The 24,612-nt window shown below is 39.3% G+C and overlaps 1 protein-coding gene across 6 annotated transcripts in view; it reads left to right on the top strand.

Moving 5' to 3' along the window:
- The window catches only part of LOC122551273 (serine/threonine-protein phosphatase 6 regulatory ankyrin repeat subunit C-like), a 227,043-nt gene that overhangs the window by 93,618 nt on the left and 108,813 nt on the right, over positions 1-24,612 (top strand). For all 6 annotated transcript variants that reach the window (XM_043692915.2, XM_043692917.2, XM_043692912.2 and 3 more), the window contains exons 5-8: positions 11,923-12,123; positions 14,759-14,846; positions 17,849-17,991; positions 21,401-21,613. In XM_043692915.2, the coding sequence (XP_043548850.1) occupies positions 11,923-12,123; positions 14,759-14,846; positions 17,849-17,991; positions 21,401-21,613 (645 nt within the window). The remainder of the gene's footprint in view (positions 1-11,922; positions 12,124-14,758; positions 14,847-17,848; positions 17,992-21,400; positions 21,614-24,612) is intronic.

Here is a 24,612-nt window from a genome sequence, read left to right as displayed (position 1 = left end):
AGTGTGTATGTTGTGCTTTAACTGGTTTGTGTGATCTCACTACTAGTTGAGGAGAAAGCAAAGTTCAAGGACTATCTTCAGCCTTTAACTTAACAAATGGTATTATTTTTATACATTACCATAAATTGCAGTATTTAGTATTAATCTTAAAAGAGCCAGGCTCTGACTTGGTTACAATAATCAGTGAGTAATCTATTCATGTGTTCATAATCTATATGCTCTCTGTTTCTTCCAGAGAGCAGAATGTTCTGATGTAGTCTGGTCTCATGTTCTTCCAGGGAGTTCCTTCTCATCTCAATCTTCCTGCAGTCTTTGTAGTCTGTTCTAACTTTGCCACACTGTGACAATTATACACAGTGATATGTAGCTTTGTGACTTCATGGTAAGGTTGCTCCAGAGTCCTAATTTTCTTACACAACAGTGACTTTAACTAAATGTTGCATTTAGAGGTCGCCTGACAAAAATATCAAATAATTCATTGTGCCAATGCGATTTCAATTCTCCTGAATTGGTATTCATACATTTCTGAAATTACAGCAACTATAGTTGCACTTCCCAATCCTCAATTTTTTTTCTTCTAAGCAAAAATGATCTGAAGGTGATAGAAGTACAGTACAAAATAAAATCTAAATGATCATGCTAATATATTAAAATTGAGTCCATACTTGTTAATAGGACTGAAGATTGATTTGTACAGGAGGAAAATTACCAAGATTGCAGATTGAGAAAACTGCTTTAGATCTTTTAGCCCTTCATTGCAGCCTTCTAAAAGCTATGATATTTCCGTTTTACTTAGGTTTAGTTTTCATTTGAGAGCCTTCACCTCTGAACAGGTGAATTTATTTAATAACATGCGTGCACTTAAAGCTGCAGTGGCTTTGTGATATCCTTCATATAAGTGTTGAAAACTGATAATATTTTAAATTGGTAGTGGCTTTTGAATATAAATTTTACTTCCATAATTTTTGCCTTGTGTCTGCATCACCAATGATGACTTCAGAACTAATTTAAATTGACTTTTAAAACTGACTGATCCAAAAGGTCTTTTTTATATAGTACCTGGTTAGAGATTATGCTTAACATTAATTTGAGGATAATGTAGGAGCAGGTGTTGATCAGTTAGCCCCTTTAGCCGTTTCTGCTTTCTTGCAAGTTCTTATGCAGTAGTAGTTTATCTTCCTTTTGGACCAGGTGAGTTCAAGTCCAGGTTGATTAAAAAATATCTATTACTCTATACCAAGCTGTCTGAACTAATCTCTGACCTAACTATCTTTTGTCCCTTGATTTTTTTAAAATTAAAAGTATTCATCTCAGATTTAAGTTAACATTGATCTCTCAACAATTGCATTTCTAAGAAGTGTTCCAAACTTTGACTACCCTTTTGCATTATCCTTTCCAGGAGCAAAATTAAAAACTTTTAGACTCTAGTTTTGAACACCCAACTGAGAAATCTTTCTCTATCTATTCATCTGTTTCCCATAAGCTTTGATCGAGACCTTTCTTAAACATTTCAGTTACAAGAAATATTCAGAGTTTGTGGAATCTCTTTTAATTTAATCCTTAGAATTCAGTTTGTTCTGCAAAATCTACACTGTACTCCAGCCGACTTTATATATATTCTTTCAAAGGGGTGGTAGCCAGAATGGGTCACATTATCCTGGTGATCCAACTAGCACATTGGATAATGTAATGCAAGGCTACCTGCATCTCAATATAACCAGCATTTATTGTCTATAACTAGTTGCTCTTGAGAAGGTGAACTCCTCTTGAACTGCTGCAGTTCATTTGATGTAGGTAGTCGCACAATGTCATTAGAAAGTTAACCCAGCAGCCCAGAGGTAATGGTGACATATTTCTAAGTCAGGATGGTGAATGGTTTGTTGGGAAACCTGCAGGTGGTGATAGTTCATGAATCTGCTGCTCTGTTCCTTCTAGATGGTAATGGTTACAGATTTGAAAGGTGTTTTCTAAGGAGTCTTGATGAATTTCTGCAGTGTGTCTTGTAGATGGTAAACATTGCTGTAACTGAGCATCAGTGGAGTGAGTTAAGGATTGTGGGTGAGGTGTCAATTAGGCAAGCTGTTTTGTCCTGGATGGGGTCAAGCTTCTTAAATGTTGTTGGAGTTGCACCCGTGCATAATATTCCATTAGACTCTTGACAATCCCTTGTAGGTGATGGACAGGCTTTGGGGAGACATGAAATGCAGTTATTTGCTGTAGGATTTCTAGTCTCTGACCCATTCTTGTAGTCATAATGTTAATATGGTTGGTCTAGTTTGGCTTCTGGTCTGCACACAGTACTCTACTCTCTGTGGCATAGCCTACTTTTTATACAGTTACATTATAACCTCCCTGTGTGTGAAGCCTGAGGATGTGGTCTTAAATGAATGCAGAAGAACCTCCAATTATTTGGGAATTTTGGACTATCCGAAGAAGATCCAGTCCGGCTGCCCCAGAGAGGGAATGGGGGGTGGGGTGGGGTGTGGTTGGATGGTGGCAGCGTTGGATGGGGAGTGTTGGGGGTGCAGGGGAGGTGCTTCAGCAATGCTGCAGGTCCCTTACACACAAGTATGTCTGTTCAGAAACCCTGAGACAGAGGGAGCAAGGCAGGTAGAGCGAGGAAAAAGGAACCTTCAATTATCCGAATAATCAATTATTCGAACGAAGTATTGCCCGCCCATCTCGTTCTGATAATCAAGGTTCCTCTGTACTTCTCATCTGTATTCAATGAAAGACATGCTAGCTGGGAATTTCAGTGGGATGGTGAAGGTTCGAGAGAATGTTAAGATTAATGAGGAAGTATTAGATATTTTAGCAGGCATAAAGGTGCATAAATTCTGAGGGTCTGATATGGATTTCAAGCTGCTGTGAGAGACCAGGGAGGAGATAGCTGGTGCCATGTCAGAGCTATTTAATATTTTGGCCACAGGTAAAATGCAAGACGACTGGAGGATAGCTAATGTGGTTCCTTTGTTCAAGAAGGGTAACACGGATAGACTCCCTAATTACACACCAGTTGGTCTGATCTCAATGATAGGGAAATTGCTAGAAAACAAATCTGATTTATCAACACTTAGAAAGGCAGGGTTTGATCAGGAGTAGCATGGATTTGTAAAAGGGAGATCCTGTCTGACAAATTTAATTGAGCTTTTTTTGGAAGGGTGACTATATATAAATAAAACATATATATATATATTGATAAAGGTAGTGCAGTTAATGTGGTTTACCTGGTCTTCAGTATGGCATTCCTTCAAGGTCTCACATGGGAGGTTGATCCCAAATCTAACAGCCCACGGAATCCAATGTAAATTGTCAAACTGGATTCAAAATTGGTTTGCAAATCGGAGGCAAATGGTGGTGGTGGAGGGATGCTTTTGGTAATTGGAAATCTGTGACTAGTGGTGTACTACAGGAGTCAGGGCTGTGTCCTTGATGATGTTTATGTAAACTTACGGCTTGGTTGTGAATATAGAAGGTTTAATCACTGGGTGCCACAAAAATTGGTGATTATGTTGACAGTATGGAGGAAGGTTTCAGTCTGTAGTCTGATACTGATCAGCAGATAAATTGGGCACAGCAGTGCTAAATGGAACTTAATCCTGATAAATGGTAGGTATTGCATTTTGGGAGATCCAGGAAAGGAAGGATATACACAATTGTTGGTCCCTAGTGAGTGCTGAAGAGGAAAGAGATCTTAGTATACAAATCCACAGATACTTGAAGGTGTTGACACAGGTAGATAGGTTGGTGAAGAAGGCATATGAGATGCTTGCCTTCATCAGCCAGGGCAAAGAATGAAGTAGCATGGAAATCTTGTTCCATCTTCACAAAACATCAGAACACATATGGAATACTGGTGCAGTTCTGGTTGCCACACTATCAGAAGGATGTAATTGCACTGGAGAGGGTGCAGAGGAGATTTACCAGAATGTTGCTTGGGATGAAAAGTCAGTTATGAGGAGTGATTAGATTGTCTATCTTTTTTCTTGGAGCAGAGCAGACTGAGGGATGATCCAACTGAGGTATACAAAATTGAGAGGCAAAGACAGTGTGAGAATCTTTTTCCCATGGCAGACATGTCTTTAGACCAAAAGGCTTAAGTTTAAGATGAGCAGCAAATGGTCTAAAGGAGATCTGTGCTAAATCCCCTTGACACATTTGAAAAGAAAATTCATATCACTTTTCTGTACAATTCTTATAAATTCCTTTTAAATCACAGTAATCTATAATTGAACATTTTGATGAAGAATGTGTATTAAAAACATCCAGGTTAGAAAATGTTGTTCAAAGGGGAAGTTCTCAGACTGTGCCGGCATAGTTCTAACTAGTTGCAGAAGAAATATTCATAAAACATATCATGACTTGAATAAGAAGGGGTGGTAGAAATATGGAACCTGTGGTCTGAGCGGGTAGTGGAGACAGGTACTCTTGCAACAGCGTTTCAATGCCAGGGCATAATAGGCTATGGCCAAATGCAGGTACATGGGATTAGTGTAGTTTGATGTCTATTAATTGGCATAGAATGGTGGGCTGAAAGACCTGTTTCTGCATTGTATGATTTTATGACTGTATAAGGACAATGCATTTGTCATAATCGGTTTGGACCAATGCTTTTGATAAGGTCCTGCATGGGTGACTGATAGCAAAGGTAGAGCCTTTTAGATTTCAGGAAATTTGGCTAATTAGATCCAGAATTGACCTTGGATCATCAGGAGGAAAATGTTTGAATTGATTTGTGAACCTTGGGATAAATCGACACTTGGTTGCCAATGATCTGATTGGAAATAATTGGCATGGATTTGTGCATGGTAAATCATGACAAACTTGTAGTTTTTGAAGATGTTACCAACAAAATTGATAGAGAACCACCAATAGATGTAGTATACTTAAATTTCAGAACACCTTTGATACAGACCATCAGAGGAAGCTGGTTAGAGAAATTAAAGCACATGAGAAAGGAGGTAATGTTTATGGCTGAATGAATGATAGTCCAACTGACAGAAAACCGAGAATAGGAATAAATGGATCGTAGTTTAGTTGGCAGGCTGCGACTATTGGGGTACTACAAGGATCAGTATTTGGGGCCACAGCTGTTCACAAATATATCAGTGATTTGGAGATATTGTCCAAATGTAATCTTTCCAAATTTGTAGATTATAGAAAGCTAAGTGGAAATGTACATTGTGAGGAGCATCTTAAGTGGCTTCAGCAGGATTTACACAGACTTAGTGAATAGACTAGAAAATGGAAGATGGGATATAATAATGATCGGTGAACAAAGTATTTGTTAAATGGTAAGAATTTGAAAAGAATAGATGTACAAAATGACCTATGTGTCCTTGTTGCTGAGTCACGGAAAGCTTAATGCATACATAGCCAGCTATTAGAAAGGCTAATGGAATGTTAGCCTTAATTGCAAGAGGATTTGAGTCTCTTTCTATCAGGAAAGATATTTTTGTCATAGAGGGAGTACAGTGAAGGTTTACCAGTCTTGTTCTGGGATGATAGTGAAGAGAGATTTAGCAAACTAGGCTTATATTCTTCATAGTTTTGAAGAAAGAGGTGATCATATTTAAACTTTATAAAATATTTAAATGGTAAACAAGGTAGATGTAGGTAAGATGTTTCTTCTGGTCAAAGTGCCTCAACCCAAGGGGCACAATTTAATAAGGGGGAAATCGAGCATGAATCTGTGAGAATTTCTGCTTCCTCGAGGGTTGTAAACCTTTGGAATTCTGTACAACAGAGGGCTGTGGCAGCTCAGTTTTAGAATATGTTTAAATTAGAGATTGATTGATCGATTTCTGATTGCCATTGTGTACAGAGTTATGAAAGGGATTTGAAGTATTGGATTAGTCATGATAGTACTGAATTGTGGCGTAAGCTCAATGGACTGAATGGCCTACTCCTGTTCCTATGTTCCCTAAGGCAGTACCGCTTGATAGTGCTGTTAATTTCACCTTCCATCACCTTGCGGTTGATTGTAGATTGGGGCACTTGGCTGGTTGGATTCGACCTTTATTTTTGTATGGGATACACTTTGGCAAATTTTCACAAGTGGTGAGATGAATATTGTAGCTGAAGTAGAACATCTTTGGCAAGTCCAGGAGTGCACTTTTCAGTTTAATTGCTGGATGTTACAGGACCGTTAAATTTTGCTATTTAATATTCAGTGCCTCCTGCTTAATGTGTGGATTGAATTCAGTTCGCTGAAGACTGGCATCGGTGATGCTGGGGACCTCTGCAGGAGTCTAGGATGGATCCAGTTTGCTGGGTAAAGATTGTTATGAGAGCTTTGACCTTCTGTTTTGCACTGTTGTGGTGAGCTTCCCTCCTAATAAGAGTGATATTTGTGGAACTTCATCCTCTTCAGGTATTTACCTGTCCACCACTGTTAATGACTGGATGTGGCAGGACTGCAGAGCTTGGGTCTGATCCGTTGGTTGTGGTGTTGCTTAGCGCTGTCAACCACTTACTATTTATGCTGTTCAGCAAGCTAGTCATCCTGTTTTGTACCTTCACCACACTGATACCTCAGTTTTGGATGTTGCTGCTCCTGGCACATCATCCTGCAGTCTTTATTGAATGAGGGTTGATCCTTTGACTATAATTATATCAGTATATCAGAATGGGGAATTGTTGGGCCATGAGATTGCAGGTTGTGAATTGGAGGAGTTACTGATTTATCAGCTGGGGTTTGGAGGATGACAGAAGTGGTAATCAGCAGGAGGTTTCCTTGCCAATATTTCATCTGACACGATGAGGCTTCATGGAATCCAGAATCAATGTTGAGGACTGTAATGATAATGCTGTTGACCAGGACATTGTATGTAAGATATTATTCTGAGAGTCTGGCTTTTGCTTGACCAGTCTGAGAGATTTTAGAACAAGCCCCAGATGTTGATGAGGAATTTGTAGGGTTGACAGGTCTCTGTTTGCCTTAGCCAATGAAAACTACATCAGCAATGTCAGCTGGCACCTCCTGGTTTTATTACTTTTTTGAGATTTCATAAACAGTTGATACAATTTGATTTATTATTGTCACATGCACCGAGACACTGAAAAGTATTGTTTTGCATGCTATCCAGCAAAATCATACCTTACATCAGGGTATTAGAACAGAATGTAGGATATAACGTTACAGCTACAGAGAAGGTGCAAGGAAAGATCAACTTTAATGTAAGAGAGATCTGTTCAGAAGTCTAATAAGTGGGGAAGAATCTCCTGGTACGCGTTTTCAAATTTTTGTTTTGTCTGCCTGATACATTATTTTCCATCATCATGTAACTGATGGGAAGGGTTTTTGATTATGTTAGCTGTTTTCCCGAGGCAGCAGGAAGTATAGATAGTTAATAGATGGGATATTGGTTTGCATGATGGACTGGACTGTATTCAAAACTCTGTAATTTCTTGCACTCTTGGGCAGAGCAGTTGCCATACTGAGTGAATTATGTGCAGTTATGAGTCAGCTATGTTTCTGTTGGTCTGGAGTCACATGTAAGGATGGTAATTTTACTTCTGTAAAGGACATGAGTGAATCAGGTGGGTTGTTGCAACAATTGACTACGGTTTTATGGTCGCTATTACATTTTTAATTTCAGATTTTTATTAAATTGAAATTCCACTGTTTGCTGTGATGAGATTTAAATCTGGGTTTACAGAACATTTCTTGGGTTTCTGGATTATTATTCCAGGAACAATACCATTAGGTATCATGTCTGATCTCTTTGCATGTGGTGTGTCATAATCCTGAGGTACATAAATCTGAGGACCTGTTTTTTACTTCAGTTCCTGATTCTTTGTATTTGCTGAACAGTGCTTTCAGAGGAGTCTTGATAATTTGACTGGAGCATCGTTGTTGCAGTCACAAAAAGAATTGATCCCATAGTCTTAAGATTTGTTTAAATTTTATGTAAAACCTATTGGAAGTATTGCATAGTCCGAAAACCTGTCATAGTTCTATGAAATGCATTTTCTGTTCAGTTTTCTTGTTTTGTTTTAACCTGGTGAAAGTCCTTTTTGTATGTGGAGGTGAGTTGCAAATGCTGGCTCTTAGTGGTATTAAATCTTTGGCTGCAATTCAGTCACCAGTTGACATTTAATATTCTGGAAGAAGTAGTCTTTTATGACATAGTTTTGTCATCTTTTTAATGTCATGTGTCTTAAACTAGTTAACCCAAGTTTTTACCAACAATCCTTTTACTCTTTTGTTTGAATAACTGATTATGATGGATGAAAAAGAAAAAAGAAACAGAATGAGCACTGCTATTGATACTCAACTTGTCTGGCAGCATCTGTGAAGAGAGAAACAGAATTTACGCTGCAGATCAATGGTTCTTTTCAGAACTGGGAATACTTGGCATTGAATCAGTTTGTAGGTTTTAAAACAAGGTAAGGCAAGAAGTGGACAGATGGTTAAGATGTTCAGAACAATAAGTGGAAAGCTGGATAATAGAGTGTGAAGCAGGAGAGTGTAAATGACAAAAGGAAAGGCAAAATGTGATCATGGGACAAGTAATGAAGCAAAGGTATATCTCAATGAACAAAGGTGAAAAGCAGAATAAGACCAGAGCTACCATCCAACAACAAATGGGCAAAAAGATAAAATTGTTGCATTCAATCTTGAATCCAGAAGGTTTCAGTGCTGCTTTTATTTTCAAAATCTCATTCCTATTAAGTGTTTCTACGTCCCCGATTCTGATCCCAGTAATCTTGTCTAGCTCCACAACCCTCTGAGATATCTGCGTTCCTTTAATTTTGGCCTCTGGAGAATCCCAGCTTTAATCATGATTGGTGGGCATGCCTTCAATTGATTAGGACCTGTACTTGCTTCGCTGCTTTGCACATTTCCTTCTTTTAAGATACTCAGCGATACCTGCTGATTTGGCCAAGCTTTTAATCATCTGTCTCCTTGTATGTGAAATAACTCCACAAAAAGGGTTTTTACAAATACATTAAGGGCAAAAGGGTAACTAGGGAGAGAAAATGGCCCCTCAAAGATCAGCAAGGCGGCCTTTGTGTGGAGCCACAGAAAATGGGGGAGATACTAAACGAGTATTTTGAATCAGTATTTACAGTGGAAAAGGATATGGAAGATATAGAAAGTAACAAAGTGGATGGTCACACCTTGCAAAATGTCCATATTACAGAGGAGGAAGTGCTGGATGTCTTGAAACGCACAAAGGTGAATAAATCCCTAGGACCTGATCAGGTGTACCCGAGAACTCTGGGAGATGTGATTGCTGGGCCTCTTGCTGAGATATTTGTATCATCGATAGTCACAGATGAGGTGCCGGAAGACTGGAGGTTGGCTGATGTGGTGCCACTCTTTAAGATGGGTATGAAGGACAAGCCAGGGAACTATAGACTGGTGAGCCTGACCTCGGTAGTGGGCAAGTTGTAGGAGGGAATCCTGAGGGACAGGATGTACATGTATTTGGAAAGGCAAGGACTGATTAGGGATAGTCAACATGGCTTTGTGCTTGGGAAATCATGTCTCACAAACTTGATTGAGTTTTTTTGGGAAGTAACAAAGAGGATTGATGAGGGCAGAGCGGTAGCTGTGAACTATATGGACTTCAGTAAAGCGTTTGACAAGGTTCCCCATGGGGAACTAATTAGCAAGGTTAGATCTCACGGAATACAGGGCGAACTAGCCATTTGGATACAGAACTGGCTCAAAGGTAGAAGACAGAGGGTGGTGGTGGAGGTTTGTTTTTCAGATTGGAGGCCTATGACCAGTGGAGTGCCATAAGGATCGGTGCTGGGTCCTCTATTTTTTGTCATTTACATAAATGATTTAGATGCAAACATAAGAGGTACAATTAGTAAGTTTGCAGATGACACTAAAATTGGAGGTGTAGTGGACAGCGAAGGTTACCTCAGATTACAAGAGGATCTTGATCAGATGGGCTAGAGGGTTGAGAAGTGGCAGATGGAGTTTAATTCAGATAATGCGAGGTGCTGCATTTTGGGAAAGCAAGTCTTAGCAGGACTTATACACTTAATGGTAAGGTCCTAGGGAACGTTGCTGAATAAAGAGACCTTGGAGTGTAGGTTCATAGCTCCTTGAAAGTGGAGTCACAGGTAGGTAGGATAGTGAAAAAGGCGTTTGGTATGCTTTCTTTTATTGGTCAGAGTATTGAGTACAGGAGTTGAGAGGTCATGTTGCGGCTGTACAGGCCATTGGTTAGGCCACTGTTGGAATAATGCATGCAATTCTGGTCTCCTTTCTATCGGAAAGATGTTGTGAAACTTGAAAGGGTTGAGAAAAGATTTACAAGGATGTTGCCAGGGTTGGAGGATTTGAGCATTGGGGAGAGGCTGAACAGGCTCAGGCTGTTTTCCCTGGAGGGTCAGAGACTGAGGGGTGACCTTAGAGGTTTACAAAATTGAGGAGCATGGATAGGATAAATAGACAAAGTATTTTCCCTGTGGTCGGGGAGTCCAGAACTCGAGGGCATAGGTTTAGAGTGAGAGGGGAAAGATATAAAAGAGACCCAAGGGGATAAGCTGCTAGAGGAAGTGGTGGAGACTGGTACATTTGCAACATTTAAGAGGCATTTGGATGAATATATGAATAGGAAGGGTTTAGAGGGATATGGGCCAGGTGCTGGCAGGTTGAACTAGATTGGGTTGGGATATCTGTTCGGGTTGGACCGAATGGTCTGTTTCTATGACTCTAAAAGCTGATATCCTGTCACCAAGTCACCCTTTATTTATATAGTTAAAAATCTCACAACACCGGGTTATAGTCCAACAGGTTTAATTGTCAGCACACTAGCTTTCGGAGCGACGCTCCTTCATTAGGTGGTAGTCTATTTACATGTGCATAGTACATGACACTGACCCAGCTAGCACAGAGCTGACTCCTAGAGTGAGCAGAACTTGTTTTTTTTTCCTTCTGTCCAGCTCCCTCAGAGCCAGCTTTCAGTGAACAGAACCTCTGACTCTCCTGTTTATTCATATTTTTTTGTTTTTGTTTTTTCATTCATTACCCCCACACTACACCTAACTGCGGTAGTGCTTATTTTTTCCCCCAGCACCCATGTGTGTGTGTGCAGGTGTGAGGCACAGTGAGAGACACAAGGTGCACAAATCTTTATTCAATTTCCATCACCAGAAAGAAAAGAAACACCCGAGTGGCCAGTGACAAGCAGTGCCCTTAACATCAAAGGGCAATGCTGCGTGATCAAACAGTGAAGGGGAGGGCAGGGATTAAATCAAAATAGAATTAGAGGGGGAAATAATGCAATGCACTCCACTCCACTCCCTCCGGCGCCCACCTCTCCCTGAACAGCTCAAGGGTGTTGGTGGGCACCACGTGCTCCTTCTCCAGAGACACCTGGGCTCGAATGTAACTGCAGAAGAGGGACAGGTAGTCGGCCCTAACGACCCGCTCTACGGCCCTCTGCCTGGACCTGTTTATGGCCAGTTTGGCCAGGCCCAGAACTTGTTTTTCTTTTTTTTAAAGCAAACCTACATTTTTTTGTTTTGAACTTAAATACACCAGTGTTTAACATGCTGCAGCATTGCAGTTGACCCACAGAAGTGGTGGCAGTGGGATTCGATGTCTCGCCTCATCAGAAAGTGGAAGCTGGCTCCCACGCCTTTGACACTCGGCCACTCTTCCAATCAGGGAACTCATTCTGAGAGATCCACCTGGCTGACCTGTTCCAATCACTGCAATATGACTCTAATGGTTTTGTAAAATGGCTTGAGATCTTGTACTAAATGAAATGTGTTATATTCATATGTAAGCTATTGAATTAAGGGAGTACGTATCTTAATACTGAGATATTTGTTTGTATTTCTAGCATCTCTGGTACATAGGTCTTGAAAAAGATGTAAAATTAGATTTGCTGAATTAGTGCAGTAACTTGTGTTTTAACAACTTTGTGTCTTCAACACTGATTCTTTCAGGAAGCAGTTCATGTTTTGATCAAACACTCAGCAGATGTCAATGCTCGTGACAAAAACTGGCAGACCCCATTGCATGTAGCTGCTGCTAACAAGGCAGTGAAGTGTGCAGAAGCAATCATTCCATTGCTTAGCAGTGTCAATGTTTCTGATCGAGGAGGCAGGACAGCCTTGCATCATGCTGCACTCAATGGGCATATAGAGGTAAGAGGTACATAAAATATTGCTGCTATTGTACGTGTTTGCAGATTTGTGCTTTGACCTAAGTGTATGCTACAATCAATAAAACAGGTTTCAAGCCCGTTCCAGATAAAATGCTGACTGCTTTGTCAACTCTTAAGGATTAGTGTAATTAGCTAAGAATGAAGGGTGGACTGGTTGATGCTATTGCAGTGTAAATTGAAAATCCAGTTGCATGGAGGATTACACTAGCTATGGCATTAGAAGAAGAAGGGAATGGGGAAAAATAGTAATGAATAAGAAACTAAGCGCAAAAGTCTTTACAATTTTGAAAATGAAAGGAAAGTCAGTTGTAGGTTCAACTATAATGAATAATCTGCAATTTGTTGCGGTAAATCTGTAATTAGTTACAATTGCCAATGACTTGTACCTTAATTTCCTGATTTACACTATGCCCAACATTAGCATTACCGGTTGGCAGCCTATAAGGATTTCCACCGATATTTGCTACCTCTTGCCATTTCTTAGCTTCATCTGAACTGATTCTACATCATGATCCTGCAATCTAGGATTCTCTTTCAGTAGCATACTGATTTCATCCCTTATTAGCAGTGCCACACATCATTTCCTTTTTGCCAGTCCTTGCGAAATGACAAAATCCTTGAATGTTCAGTTCCCAGTCTTAATCATGCTGTAACCACATCTTTATAATGCCAATTAAACGATGCCCATTTACTTTTTTGTGCCTTCAAACCATTTACCTTGTAAATGTTTTGTTTGCTCAGATGAAGTGCCCTTCACTTTGTCCTTCTAAGATGTTATGATCCTTCTTAATGCTTGCCTTATGTTTGCCTTCTAATTTTGCTTGCTACTTTTCTATTTTTATTTACTTCTGTCCAATGTGAGCTTCCTGTCAGATTCCCACCCACCTATTAGTCTAGCTCGAACGCTCCCAACTACTGTGCACACTGGCATATTGTGCTTGTAGTAATCTTGAAATTACTACTTCAAGGTCACTCTTTTTGATCTCTTTGATAACTCTCTGTCAAGTCTGCTTTCAGGATCTCATTCCTTTTCCTTACTGTGTTATTGGTTCCAGTGTGGGCCATGCTTTCTGGATGTTGTCTCTTCCCAGAAGAATGTCCTACAGTTGTTCTGTGATATTCTTGATCCTAGCCCACAGAGGCAACACCCTAGGGTCCTGTCCACAGTTGTAGAAATGTTTACATTAGCTGAAGGATTATGAATCCCCTATCACTGTTGTTCTTCCATTCTCCTCCCTCCTACTCCTGTGCATTTCGACCAACTGTGGTGCCATAGACTTGACTCTGGCTGCGCTGCTCTAAGGAACCCATGCTGGTATCCAATAAAAAGTTAGGTAGTGAGATCACCACAGGGGGTATCGACATCACCTGTATGGTTCTTGTTGACTGGTTACCTATTTCCCTTCTGGTAATTTTGTAACAAAAGGTAGCCCTGGAGAAAATTTCTCAGAGCCCTTCGAGACAATGGACAGATACATGATTGACAGGATGTGATTAGTGGTATCCTGCAAACTCTTGGGGTTTGAGATGTTCAATGTATTTACTAATAACTGAAATGATCAGTTAAAAAGCCACATATTCAAATTTCCTGGTGGTACAAAGGTTTGGTGTTGTCAGTGTAAACAAACGCATAAAATTATGAACTGATATTGGTAAATTAAGTGATAAAAAATGCTTAAAATGAATTTTACTGTTGGCAAATGTATTGCCATTTGAAATGAATAGTACAAATTACAATGAACCAAGCAAAAGCTTACAATGATTGCTATCCAAAGATGCTTTTAGGTTTCCACATAGATCATTAAACTGTCATGGGCAAATACAGAAAGTAATCAAAAGTGAAAACTAGTTTCTATATCTAGTTGTATTTCCTGAAATTTAGAAGATTAAGGTGTTATATTAATACTTAAGCTATTGAATTAAATGAGTACTCTACCTCAATACTCTCAGAAGTATTTGTTTGTATTTCTGGCATCTCTGGTACTTCGGTCTTGAAAGAGATGTAAAATTAGATTTGAGTTAAGGTGTCAGGGTGTTATTGCAAACAGTTTCGATTGGAAGAAACTATTTCTTTTGCTTGCTGTGTCTGGGTGCAATAGCTGAATGTCGCTGAACTTCTCACTGCTTAGTATGTTGCTAGTTGTCATTAAGCTATGTGACCGAAACAATGCAAACATATTTTGCACACACAATTCTGCTGCTGATAAACCACTGAAAATAGAGTATTTAAATAATATTTAATGAAATCCTTTGCATATAGTTTTGCATTGATATATTAATTTGTGTTAATGCATCATGTGTGCCATTTTGGAGAAAAACTTTGTAGAAGTTGACAGTTTTTGTGGCATTGAGGTTGTGATGCAAATCATGGTACAGTGGCATTTGCACGTTTTCACTTTCTGTATTTTCATAATATTTCACACGCAGTGAATTCCTTTTTACCCTCATTCCCCTTTCAAATTTGAACTGTCTATTGTGCCAGCTGTTATTTTGGAAAGTTTCTGTTCATTAGATCAACCTTGTGCTGAAATGCAGATCAATGCGATGAATGAATTTTGAATTTTTGAATTTTTATGGATCACTTATTTTCCTTCCCCTCCCCTTTCCCCTTCAAGATGGTAAATCTTCTATTAGCAAAAGGGGCCAATATTAATGCTTTTGATAAGAAGGACAGAAGGGCCTTGCACTGGGCAGCTTACATGGGTAAGTCACATTACGTTTCTAGTTTCTCATTGAATGGTTAGATTGATTACACAATACTTCTCCTACAAATGGGCTGATAATGTAATATCATCTGTCGGTCAAAGATATAAATACTTTCTGATCTGGTTTGATGCCTTCCCATTAAATTTTGTCCTTTTATGAATGTTTCCATGAATTCTGTTTCTTGTTTGATGACTATCTGGATTGAAGTGCAGTAATGTGAAGCACATTTCCAGAATTGTATTTCGTTTTCAGGGGAGGCATATATTTAAAATATAACTTAAGTAATTGTGATGTTTGTATAAATTTTCAAATGTGTTTCATGTCATGTGCTGAATTTCACTTGGAATGTTAAGTCTTGTAAAATATTCTTTTTCACAATGCATGATCAACAGCCTAAATAATATGACATCATGCATTTGCTTATTGTCATCTATACCAGTGGTTCTCAACTGTTTTTTGGGCATGGCCCTCAGGAATTCTTCTCGGGTTGCAGGACTTTCCCTTTCAAACAAGGATACAACACGAACAGATAGTCAGAAAATCATTTATTATTGAACACCAAGAAAACTTTGAATGTTCCACCATGCTAGACAAAACTTTAAAAAAAAAACTGTATGAAATTATTTATCTATTAGGCCTTGAGCTTTGTGCTTTTCTGCATGTTTCGTGATATCGAGCTCCAAATTAGGTTAGTGTTGGGTATTTCATCAGTTCAATTACCAGGGCCCCCATAAACCCTTGGGGCTCCCCTTCTCTCAGTTTTCAGTCTGTGGCCTCCTTCAAATGTGCCGGGGCTCCTGAGGGGGTCGTATGGCCACCTCCCTTTAAGAATGGTGATCTATAGTCACAATTCTGAACAGTATTGTGGGAATGAATTGACTCCTGATTTCAAAAGGCATACTACTAACTTTTTAAACCTGAAATGCACAAGTTGGGGCTATAATGGCACGCTCGCCATCACATAGATGGATGTACACCCAGCTACATGAACAAGCAACTTGACATCAGTTGGGATTAAGCAGTTCACTTAATCAACACCTCCATCCTTTTGCCTAAACATTTGACCTTCAGAGCTCATGTACCATGATTACCTGGTGAATTATCTCTCATTATCATGCACCAGCACAATTTGCTTAGGATATTTTGGACCTCCCAAATCCAAAACCTTCACATTAGAATGACCAGGGCAAAACATGTATGGGAACACATCACCTCCAATTGCCAGACAATTTTGGTATGCTTATGTTCAGTCATTGATCAAGGGATCAAAATTCTGAAACTCCCTCCCTGATAAAATTATCAACTGGGCTGCAGTAATTCTTCAAACTCCTTTACTGTTTACTAAGGCCAGTTATGAATGCTCGAAGTACCAGACTTGCCAAAACTGACTGTCTCCAAAAATTATCAAAATAAAACAAAAACTAATACTTCATCTTTGTATCAAATGGATTTGATTTATAGTTCAAAAAGGAGAGTAGAGATAACCCTGGTAATTATAGACCAGTGAGTCTTCCTTTGGTTGTGGGTGAAGTGTTGGAAAGGATTATAAGAGAATTTCTAATCATCTAGAAAGGAATAAGTTGATTGGGGATAGACAACATGATTTTGTGAAGGGTAGATCGTGCCTCATAAATCTGATTGAGTTCTTTTGAGGAGGTGACCAAATAGGTGGATGTAGGTAAAGCGGTTGATGTGATGTATATAAATTTCAGTAGAGTGTTTGATAAAGTTCCCCGCGGTAGGCTATTGCAGAAAATATGGAGGTATGGGATTGAGGGCGATTGAGCAGTTTGGTCAGAAAGTGGCTAGCTGAAAGAAGACCGGTGATGTTGGTTAATGGGAATGTTCTTCCTGGAGTTCAGTTACTAATGGTGTACCCCAAGGATCTGCTTTGGGGCCACTGCTGTTTGTCATTTTTACAGATGATCTGGATGAGGGCATAGATAGATGGGTTAGTAAATTTGTGAGTAACATTAAGGTCAGTGGAGTTGTGGACAGTGCCGAAAGATGATGTAGGTTGCAAAGTGGCATCGATAAGCTGCAGAGCTGGGCAGGGAGTTGGCAGATGGAGTTTAATGCGGAAAAGTGTGAAGTGATTCATTTTGGAAAGAGTCACAGGAATACAGAGTACTGGGCTATTAGTAAGATTCTTAGCAGTGTGGATGAGCGGAGAGATTTAAGTGTCCATGTACATAGATCCCTGTGAGTTGCCACCCAGATTGATAGGGTTGTTAAGAAGGCATACGATGTGTTAGCTTTTATTTGTAGAGGGATTGAGTTTTGGAGCCATGAGGTCATGTTGCAGTTGGACAAAACTCTGGCTGCACTTGGAATATTGCATGCATTTCTGGTCCTCACATTTTAGGAAGGATGTGGAAGCTTTGTAAAGTGTGCAAAGGTGATTTAGCAGGATGTTGCCTGGTATGGAGGGAAAGTCTTATGAGGAAAGACTGAGGGACGTGAGGCTGTTCTCGTTAAAGAGAAGGTTGAGAGGTGACCTGGAGACAAATTAAGTAATTGGAGGAGTGGATGGGGGTCAGTGAGAGTCTTTTTCCTCGGATGGCAATGGCTAGCACGAGGGGACGTAGCTTTAAATTGAGGGATGATAGATATAGGACAGATGTCAGACATAGTTTCTTTACTCTGAGTAATAGGGGTGTGGAATGTACTGCCTGCAGCAGTAGTAGACTCTCCAACTTTAAGGGCATTTAAATGGTCATTGGATAACAAGATGGATGAAAGTAGAATAGTGTAGATTAGATGAGCTTCAGACTGGTATCACCGGTCGGCGCAACATTGAGGGCTGCTGGGCCTGTACTGTACTCTATGTTCTCTATATGTAAAATCAAAAATTCAAAATAAAACTGATGTCTAGGCTTGGAAAGACATGACTACTTAATGGGTGTTGAGGGTTCACCATATTATTTATTCTCTATCTAAAAGCTACATGTTAATATTTATTTCAATCAACATATAATGTTGGATTTTTTTAATTGTAGGTCATGTTGAAGTAGTTTCTTTGTTGTTGAGTCATGGAGCAGAAGTTAGTTCCAAGGATAAGAAAGGTTATACCTCACTCCATGCAGCTGCCTCTAATGGACAAATTAATGTGGTGAAACTACTGATTAGTCTTGCTGTAGAGGTAAGTGTTGCTTTCTTGCAAAATGAATGAAGCATATATGGTTTTTTTCTCCTCAAGAAGTTAAAAAAATGTACATTTCAAATAGATCAGGAATCAACAGGTGAACGCAAACTGAAGATGACATACATTTCTAGTTCTGGTATGCGTTTTATTTCCAAAAAACATTCTGGAGTCGTAGAGATGTACAGCATGGAAACAGACCCTTTAGTCCAACACATCCATGCTGACCAGGTATCTTAACCTAATCTACTCTCTCCTGCCAGCACGTGGCCCATATCCCTCTAAACCCTTCCTATTCATATACCCTTCCAGAAGAATTAGCATGGTTCAGTGGTAATAAATTGAGAAATGTATTGGTTTGGAAGTTTGAGCAAAAGATCCAGACTTAAATTTCAGTCCAGTGTTGAAGAAGCGTTGCCTGAAGAAGTGTTGTCTTTGGCATGAGTTGTTAAACTGCGGGTCCCACTTGCCTGTTCCGATGGATGCAAACAAAAATATCTGGTACTATTGGAAAAACAACAGTGATGTTGTCTCATGTCTATTCTAATAGTTATCTGTAAACCAGAATTAGTATCTTACTACAGTGTGAAATTGTTTGCCAAATGTAGAGAATGAACTTCAAAAGCAAATAAGTGTCTGTGGAGCACTTTGATAGGTCCTGAGGATATGGAAAGGTCTACATAATTTTTTTAATAAAAAGCCTTTTAAGCTAGTTTATTGTTGTAGAACTGTAGTTACAGTTTTTCAGTGAATGAAGTAAAATCAAACTGATGTGCCATTCAGAAGAAGCATTGTCGTATGTCATGACTTACTGGAGTAGAGTGTTAGAAATCTTAAGATTAAGGTTGACAGAGTGCACAGACTAGGCTTTTGTACTGAACAAGAATAACTAATTGTTACAGTTAAATAGACTGTAGCTCCAGGTAAGTGTATATAAAGTTGGTATATAATGCTTCTGATTTAAAATGCTAATCCCCTTGTGAACTCCCCCCACCCCATACATACATAGACTGGTGTACAAATGTAAAAATGCACAAGGATGAATGGAAAAAAAAATTAGAAAGACTGTAATTTTTGTCCACCAATTCTATTGAGCTGGTTCTTGCAGACCTGAAACTCTTTCTGGTTCCCATTTCTAAATGTTTCCACTGGTTTGCAAGTTGCTCAGAGTGACTGGTTCTGATGTGTCAATTAAAAGTCAAAGCTTGCAGCGATTGCTGAAACGAAGATGACCTGGTTTTTTTCAGATTTAAGGCGAGTTTTGGCTGCATGGAACAGTAAGACATCATGTGAACTCGTGGAGATCAAAAGCCCTTTTTATCTTGTTCCTGCTCCATGCTGTTCACTTGCCTGATGTGGGTTATGAGAGCCCCCTCATGGGTTCTTTTGACATTGATAACTAGTCGCTTGTCCATATATTAATCAAATCTAATTGCCAACCAGAGCATCATCTGAATACAGAGCCTCTTGGCTCCTGTTAGTCTACAGCCACTTCAGTTACTGCTTGTTTACTGAGGAACCTCAATTATCTGAATGAGATGGATGGGCACTATTTCGTTTGGATAATTGATTATTGAGGAGAAAGTGAGGTTTGCAGATGCTGGAGAAGGGCATAAGCCCTTCCTGAAGAAGGGCTTATGCCCAAAATGTCGATTCTCCTGTTCCCTGGATGCTGCCTGACCTGCTGCGCTTTTCCAGCAACACATTTTCAGCTCGTAATTGATTATTGAGTTAATTGATTTCCTCTGGGGTTCAGTTTTCTGTGAAGTCTGCTACCTGTTTAGGACACTAGGCAGCAGCATGCTGCGCATGAGACCGTGCCCTCCCATCTGCTTCCAACCCTGTCCGCCCGTGACCCCACACCCCCCACACACACCCTGGGCAGCCGGACTGGACACCAACAGTAAGACCCTGCTGCCTTTGCAGGGTGAGTCTCCAAATAGCATGCGTGCACATTTTGACAGGTTCCGCCTTTGTCCTGTACAGGACAGTGTTGGAGAGATTATCTGGGGAAGGGGGGGGATTTAGGGTTGAAGGTTCACCCCTGTGTAGAACTCCAGGGAAAGTGTGGGGGCAGAGAGAGGGAGGGAGGTTATTTAGAGACTGTTCTCAGCAGCATTTCAGTGAGCAGAGTTTGTTTTTCATCATTGTATCTGTAAACAAAAGATGCGATCAGGATTGAAGCAGCTCTCAATGTTTCTATTGGGACCTTGATCACATTTGGATAACCCGATATTTGGATAATTTATTTTTGGATAATTGAGGTTCCTCTCTCTACGTTGCTTGCCATGGGTCTCCGGCTACTTGCTTTTCAAAGCATGCAGCTATCCTTTCAGAACACTGGTATTAAAACAGTTTTTCCCGTTTTCAGTCCACAACTTCAAAACAATAGTGCAAAAATACAGTGTCATATTCTTAAGCATATAAATAAGATAGTATTGAAATTGGAAAATTAACTGCAATGGATCTGGAAGGTGCTGTTGCCTACTCTTTATTAATCTGGCTCCCAGTGATGAATTTGACACGCACTAATATGAATTTAAAATCACATGTTCACAACTTCAGTGAAGATATTTCATTCATGCATATTAAGAACCCTTTTTATCTTGGTCATAATTAATCATCAAAAAATAAGACCCTCGCTGAAAATGAAAATTTTGTTGAGGGACTATATATTTTTCAAAATATTTGGCAATGATTTCACATTCCGGTCTTCGAAACTGGCTGTTTTTAAATCTTTCAGTCATTGTGGTTCAGGTTTGGGAATGTTCATAAAACTTTGAGCTATTGAAAATGAGTACTCTTAGAAGTTTTATATCATTAGTTTCCTAGTGATGATATTAGGGTTACCCACTGTTTTTTTTTTATTGTTGTCAATAAAGACACAAGGTAGTAACAACTTATTTTAACCAAAAACACCCCACAGATTTTAAAAAATCTAATTAGTGAACCTGATTTTAAATATTGGTTCACTAATAGGTTGCGCACATCAAAGATAAATAACCATCCATGTCTGAAGGAAAACATTTATGTAAAAATAAGTTTGAGATGCAGTTGTACAATTTCAAGTTGTCTTCCTTTTAATGTGCCATTATGTTAAAATAAATCAAGACCTGGTCTGAATCTAATCAGGCGTACTATCAATACCACATTGTGACTATTTACTGAGTGGCAAAATTAATATTGTGACTTATTTCTTTATTATTCATTGATAATATCTTGGATGTTAATTTCAACTTATGCATATTGAGCTATTTCTCCAAGTTAGACATTTTGTATAAATGTAAAGTTAATTTAAGATTAAAAATGCCACATCGTTTCTTTTTGAGACAATTATGGTTTAGATTTATTGTACATACAATGCCAAACCTATTTTTCACGTTTGTGTCCAATTCATCTTCCATGGCAGATTGATGAACCGAATTTATATGGGAATACAGCTCTTCACATTGCATGTTACAATGGACAAGATACTGTAGTCAATGAACTTATTGACTATGGTGCTAATGTGAATCAACCCAACAACAAGGGATTTACACCTTTGCACTTTGCTGCTGCTTCAACCCATGGTGCTTTGTGTCTTGAACTATTAGTAAATAATGGAGCTGATGTCAACTTCCAGGTAAATGTCACTTTTTATAACTTTTAAAGGGAATAATTTTAAAATGACATTTACTTATAGTCCCATAGAGAGACAGTCTGTTAATCACTTAATACTCGTAATAACTCCCACCCTAACCTATCGCGGCTCCTATATGTCTCCGCCAGTTGTTGAAGACTGATAATTACACAGCACTACATACTTGTGAAGACTGGTGCTCTCCTTTACATAGTGGTATTTACAAAGAACTTTGAGTGTATTTGAATTTTGTTTTAACTTTTCTCAAAAGAACTATAATTTACAAGGCTGTATTGATGTCTTAGTTGGTCAAGTCTGTATGTAGCTGAGTTGTACAGACTAGGTTTGCTTCTCCGTGAATTAATTCAGTTGACCTCTACATCATGCCTAATTTTCCTTTTGATGTTTTGATATGGTTAGGGACAATTAACATTCCAAGAGAAATTCAAAAACTTGATTGTAAATAGTTATGCCATTTAATTTAAACAAAACACAAATTTTTATATATATAAAGAAATTAACTAAAACATCCACTATTAACTTAATCAAATTTATAACAGCCCTGGTTTACTACTTCTCCCAAGAATTCGCTTAAATATTTTTTTGACATGTTATGACATACCTCAGTTACAGGCAGGACTTGAACCTGAATCTACTGATTAAGAGGAAGGGACAAGCCCTCTCTACCACAAGACCCTCAGAATTCTCTCATAAGGTGAACAAATCATAGTTATTTTTTTCTTTTGGGATCACCCACAATATTGTCACAGATTTCTGGAAGATTTTCCTCAGCTTCATTACTTGCAGAGGAAAAATTTTCATATGCCATCTTATTGTGGATGCCTCAATGTATTTTTCTGCTTAGAGCCACTGCCTTTGAAATTAAGACCAAATTTGACCAAGTGTGCCATTAAGGAGCTCTTTCGGAACTGAAGCCCATGTGAATTGGGAAAAACTCTGTTCTGGTTGGAGTCATACCTGACACAAAGGAAGTTCCTCAGGTAATGTCCCGGGCTCAACTATCTTCAGTTGCTTTATCAATGACCTTCCCTCCGTCCTAAGGTCAGAGTGAGGATGTTCGCTGATTGCACGATGTTCAGCACCATTTGTAAGTCCTCAAATACTAAAACCATGCCCAAATACAGCAAGACCAAGACAATATCCAGGTTTGGGCTGACAACTGGCAAGTAATATTGAGGTCACAATCATCCACAACAAAAGAGAATTTAACCATTTGCCTATTGACATTCAGTGGCATTGCCATCACTAAATCCCCTGCTGTTGCCACCCTGGCATTACCATTTACCAGAAACTGTAACCAGAAACAGGACTTGTCATGTGGCTGCAAGTGGAGGTCAGAGGCGAGGAGTCTTGCACCAAGTAACTTAACTCGTGTTACTCGTCCACTCTTTATCGGACACAAATCAGGAATCTGATGAAATACTCCCCACTTGCCAGAATGAATGAAGCTGCACAACACTCAAGAAACTTGACACCATCCAGGACGAAGTAACTGGCTTGATTGATACCATGCCTTCAAACATCCACTAATTCCATCATCAACGCTCTGTCGCCTCCGTACGTACCATCTATAAGATGCCATGCAGCAATTCACGAAGGCTGTTTCCAAGCCATGACCTCCACTACCTAGAAGGATAAAGGCAGCAGATGCATGAAAAAATCTCCACCTGCAAGTTTATCTCTAAGCCATCAAGACTTGTAAATATATCGCTAGTATTGTAGGGTCAAAACACCCAAGCTCTCCCTCCAGCAGCATTGAGAGTTTGCTGACAGGAGAAGACCTGCAGCAGTTCAAGAAGCTAATTCATCACCTTGTTTTAAAGGGCGACTAGGCAATAAATGCTCACCCAACCAGCTTTGTCAGCAAGAGTGAACAGAGAAGAAGTGTCCGAGCTAACTTGTTTGTTACTTTATTTATCATAAACTCTGTGGAGGCACACCGTAGATTCTTCCACTCTTTTCAAACTGGACAACCTTCCAGCTTCTGTCCCCTCCCCAAAATTAAATTGAGATTAAGTCTCATGTGCAACTTAACTGTTAAGACAACATTAGTTTTCAGCACAAGCTTTAAGCTGTTGTTTATTTTGGCTATCACTTGATGAGCTACAAACCATACCAACTCTAGATTGCTATTAACTCTCAGCAAATAATCAGATAAATTGAGTCAGTTTTACAGTATGGTAAGAGGCCCTGCAGTCCATTTTCTCTGCACCAGTCATCAAGCTCCTTTCTACTCGACCATTTTTCAGCACTTGGCCAATGGTCTTGTGCTATGGTGCTTCAAGTGATTGTCCAAATACTTTTTAAATGTTGTGATGGTTCCTGGCTTTATCATCTCTTCCAGATATCCAGAATTCCCTGACAATAAAATTAGTTCCAATATCTGTCACCCTCTGGGTGAAAAAAATCTTGGTTAAATTCTTCTGAACTTCCTGCACTTTACCTTCAATCAATGTCCCCAGTTGTTGATCTCTTTTCTAAGGGGAAACATTTTTCTTGTCTGTCTATGCTGCTCAATTTTCCATCTGTTGCCTTAACTTTATCTACTGGTTCTGTTGTTTTCAAGGGTCTGTAGGGATTCACACCATTTCTGTGGTGGTATAACCTGCTTTGGGCTGTCTTCTCACCAACCTTTTTGATTACATAATCTGAATCTATTAATGCAAGCCTTGGTGCAAGATTGGAGAACTTGAACTCTTTGATAAACCTTTTTGTTTTGCGGGTGTCCTGTGTGACAACTGATGAGTTGCTGAACTGAATTAGCAGCTTCCTGAAGAGAAGCAAGAATCAGGCTGAAGGAGAGTCCCTCATGGAAGGGTGATTGGTTCCCATTTTGTTCCTAACCAATGTTTTATCATTTCAAAATTCTATGAAGCTGCACTTTCCAACTAAGACATGAGCATTTTATATTTGCGCATGGTGTTTATCAGGTTATCTGTGATCAGGTTCAGTAATATGATTACTGTGAAAAGTTGATGACA

Source organism: Chiloscyllium plagiosum, unplaced genomic scaffold (assembly GCF_037043375.1).
Source record: "Chiloscyllium plagiosum isolate Xiang-an unplaced genomic scaffold, Cpla_swu_hap1 HiC_scaffold_7, whole genome shotgun sequence".
NCBI lineage: Eukaryota > Metazoa > Chordata > Chondrichthyes > Orectolobiformes > Hemiscylliidae > Chiloscyllium > Chiloscyllium plagiosum.
Note: the sequence above shows the minus strand (reverse complement) of the source record. Positions and strands in the feature narration are given on the sequence as shown.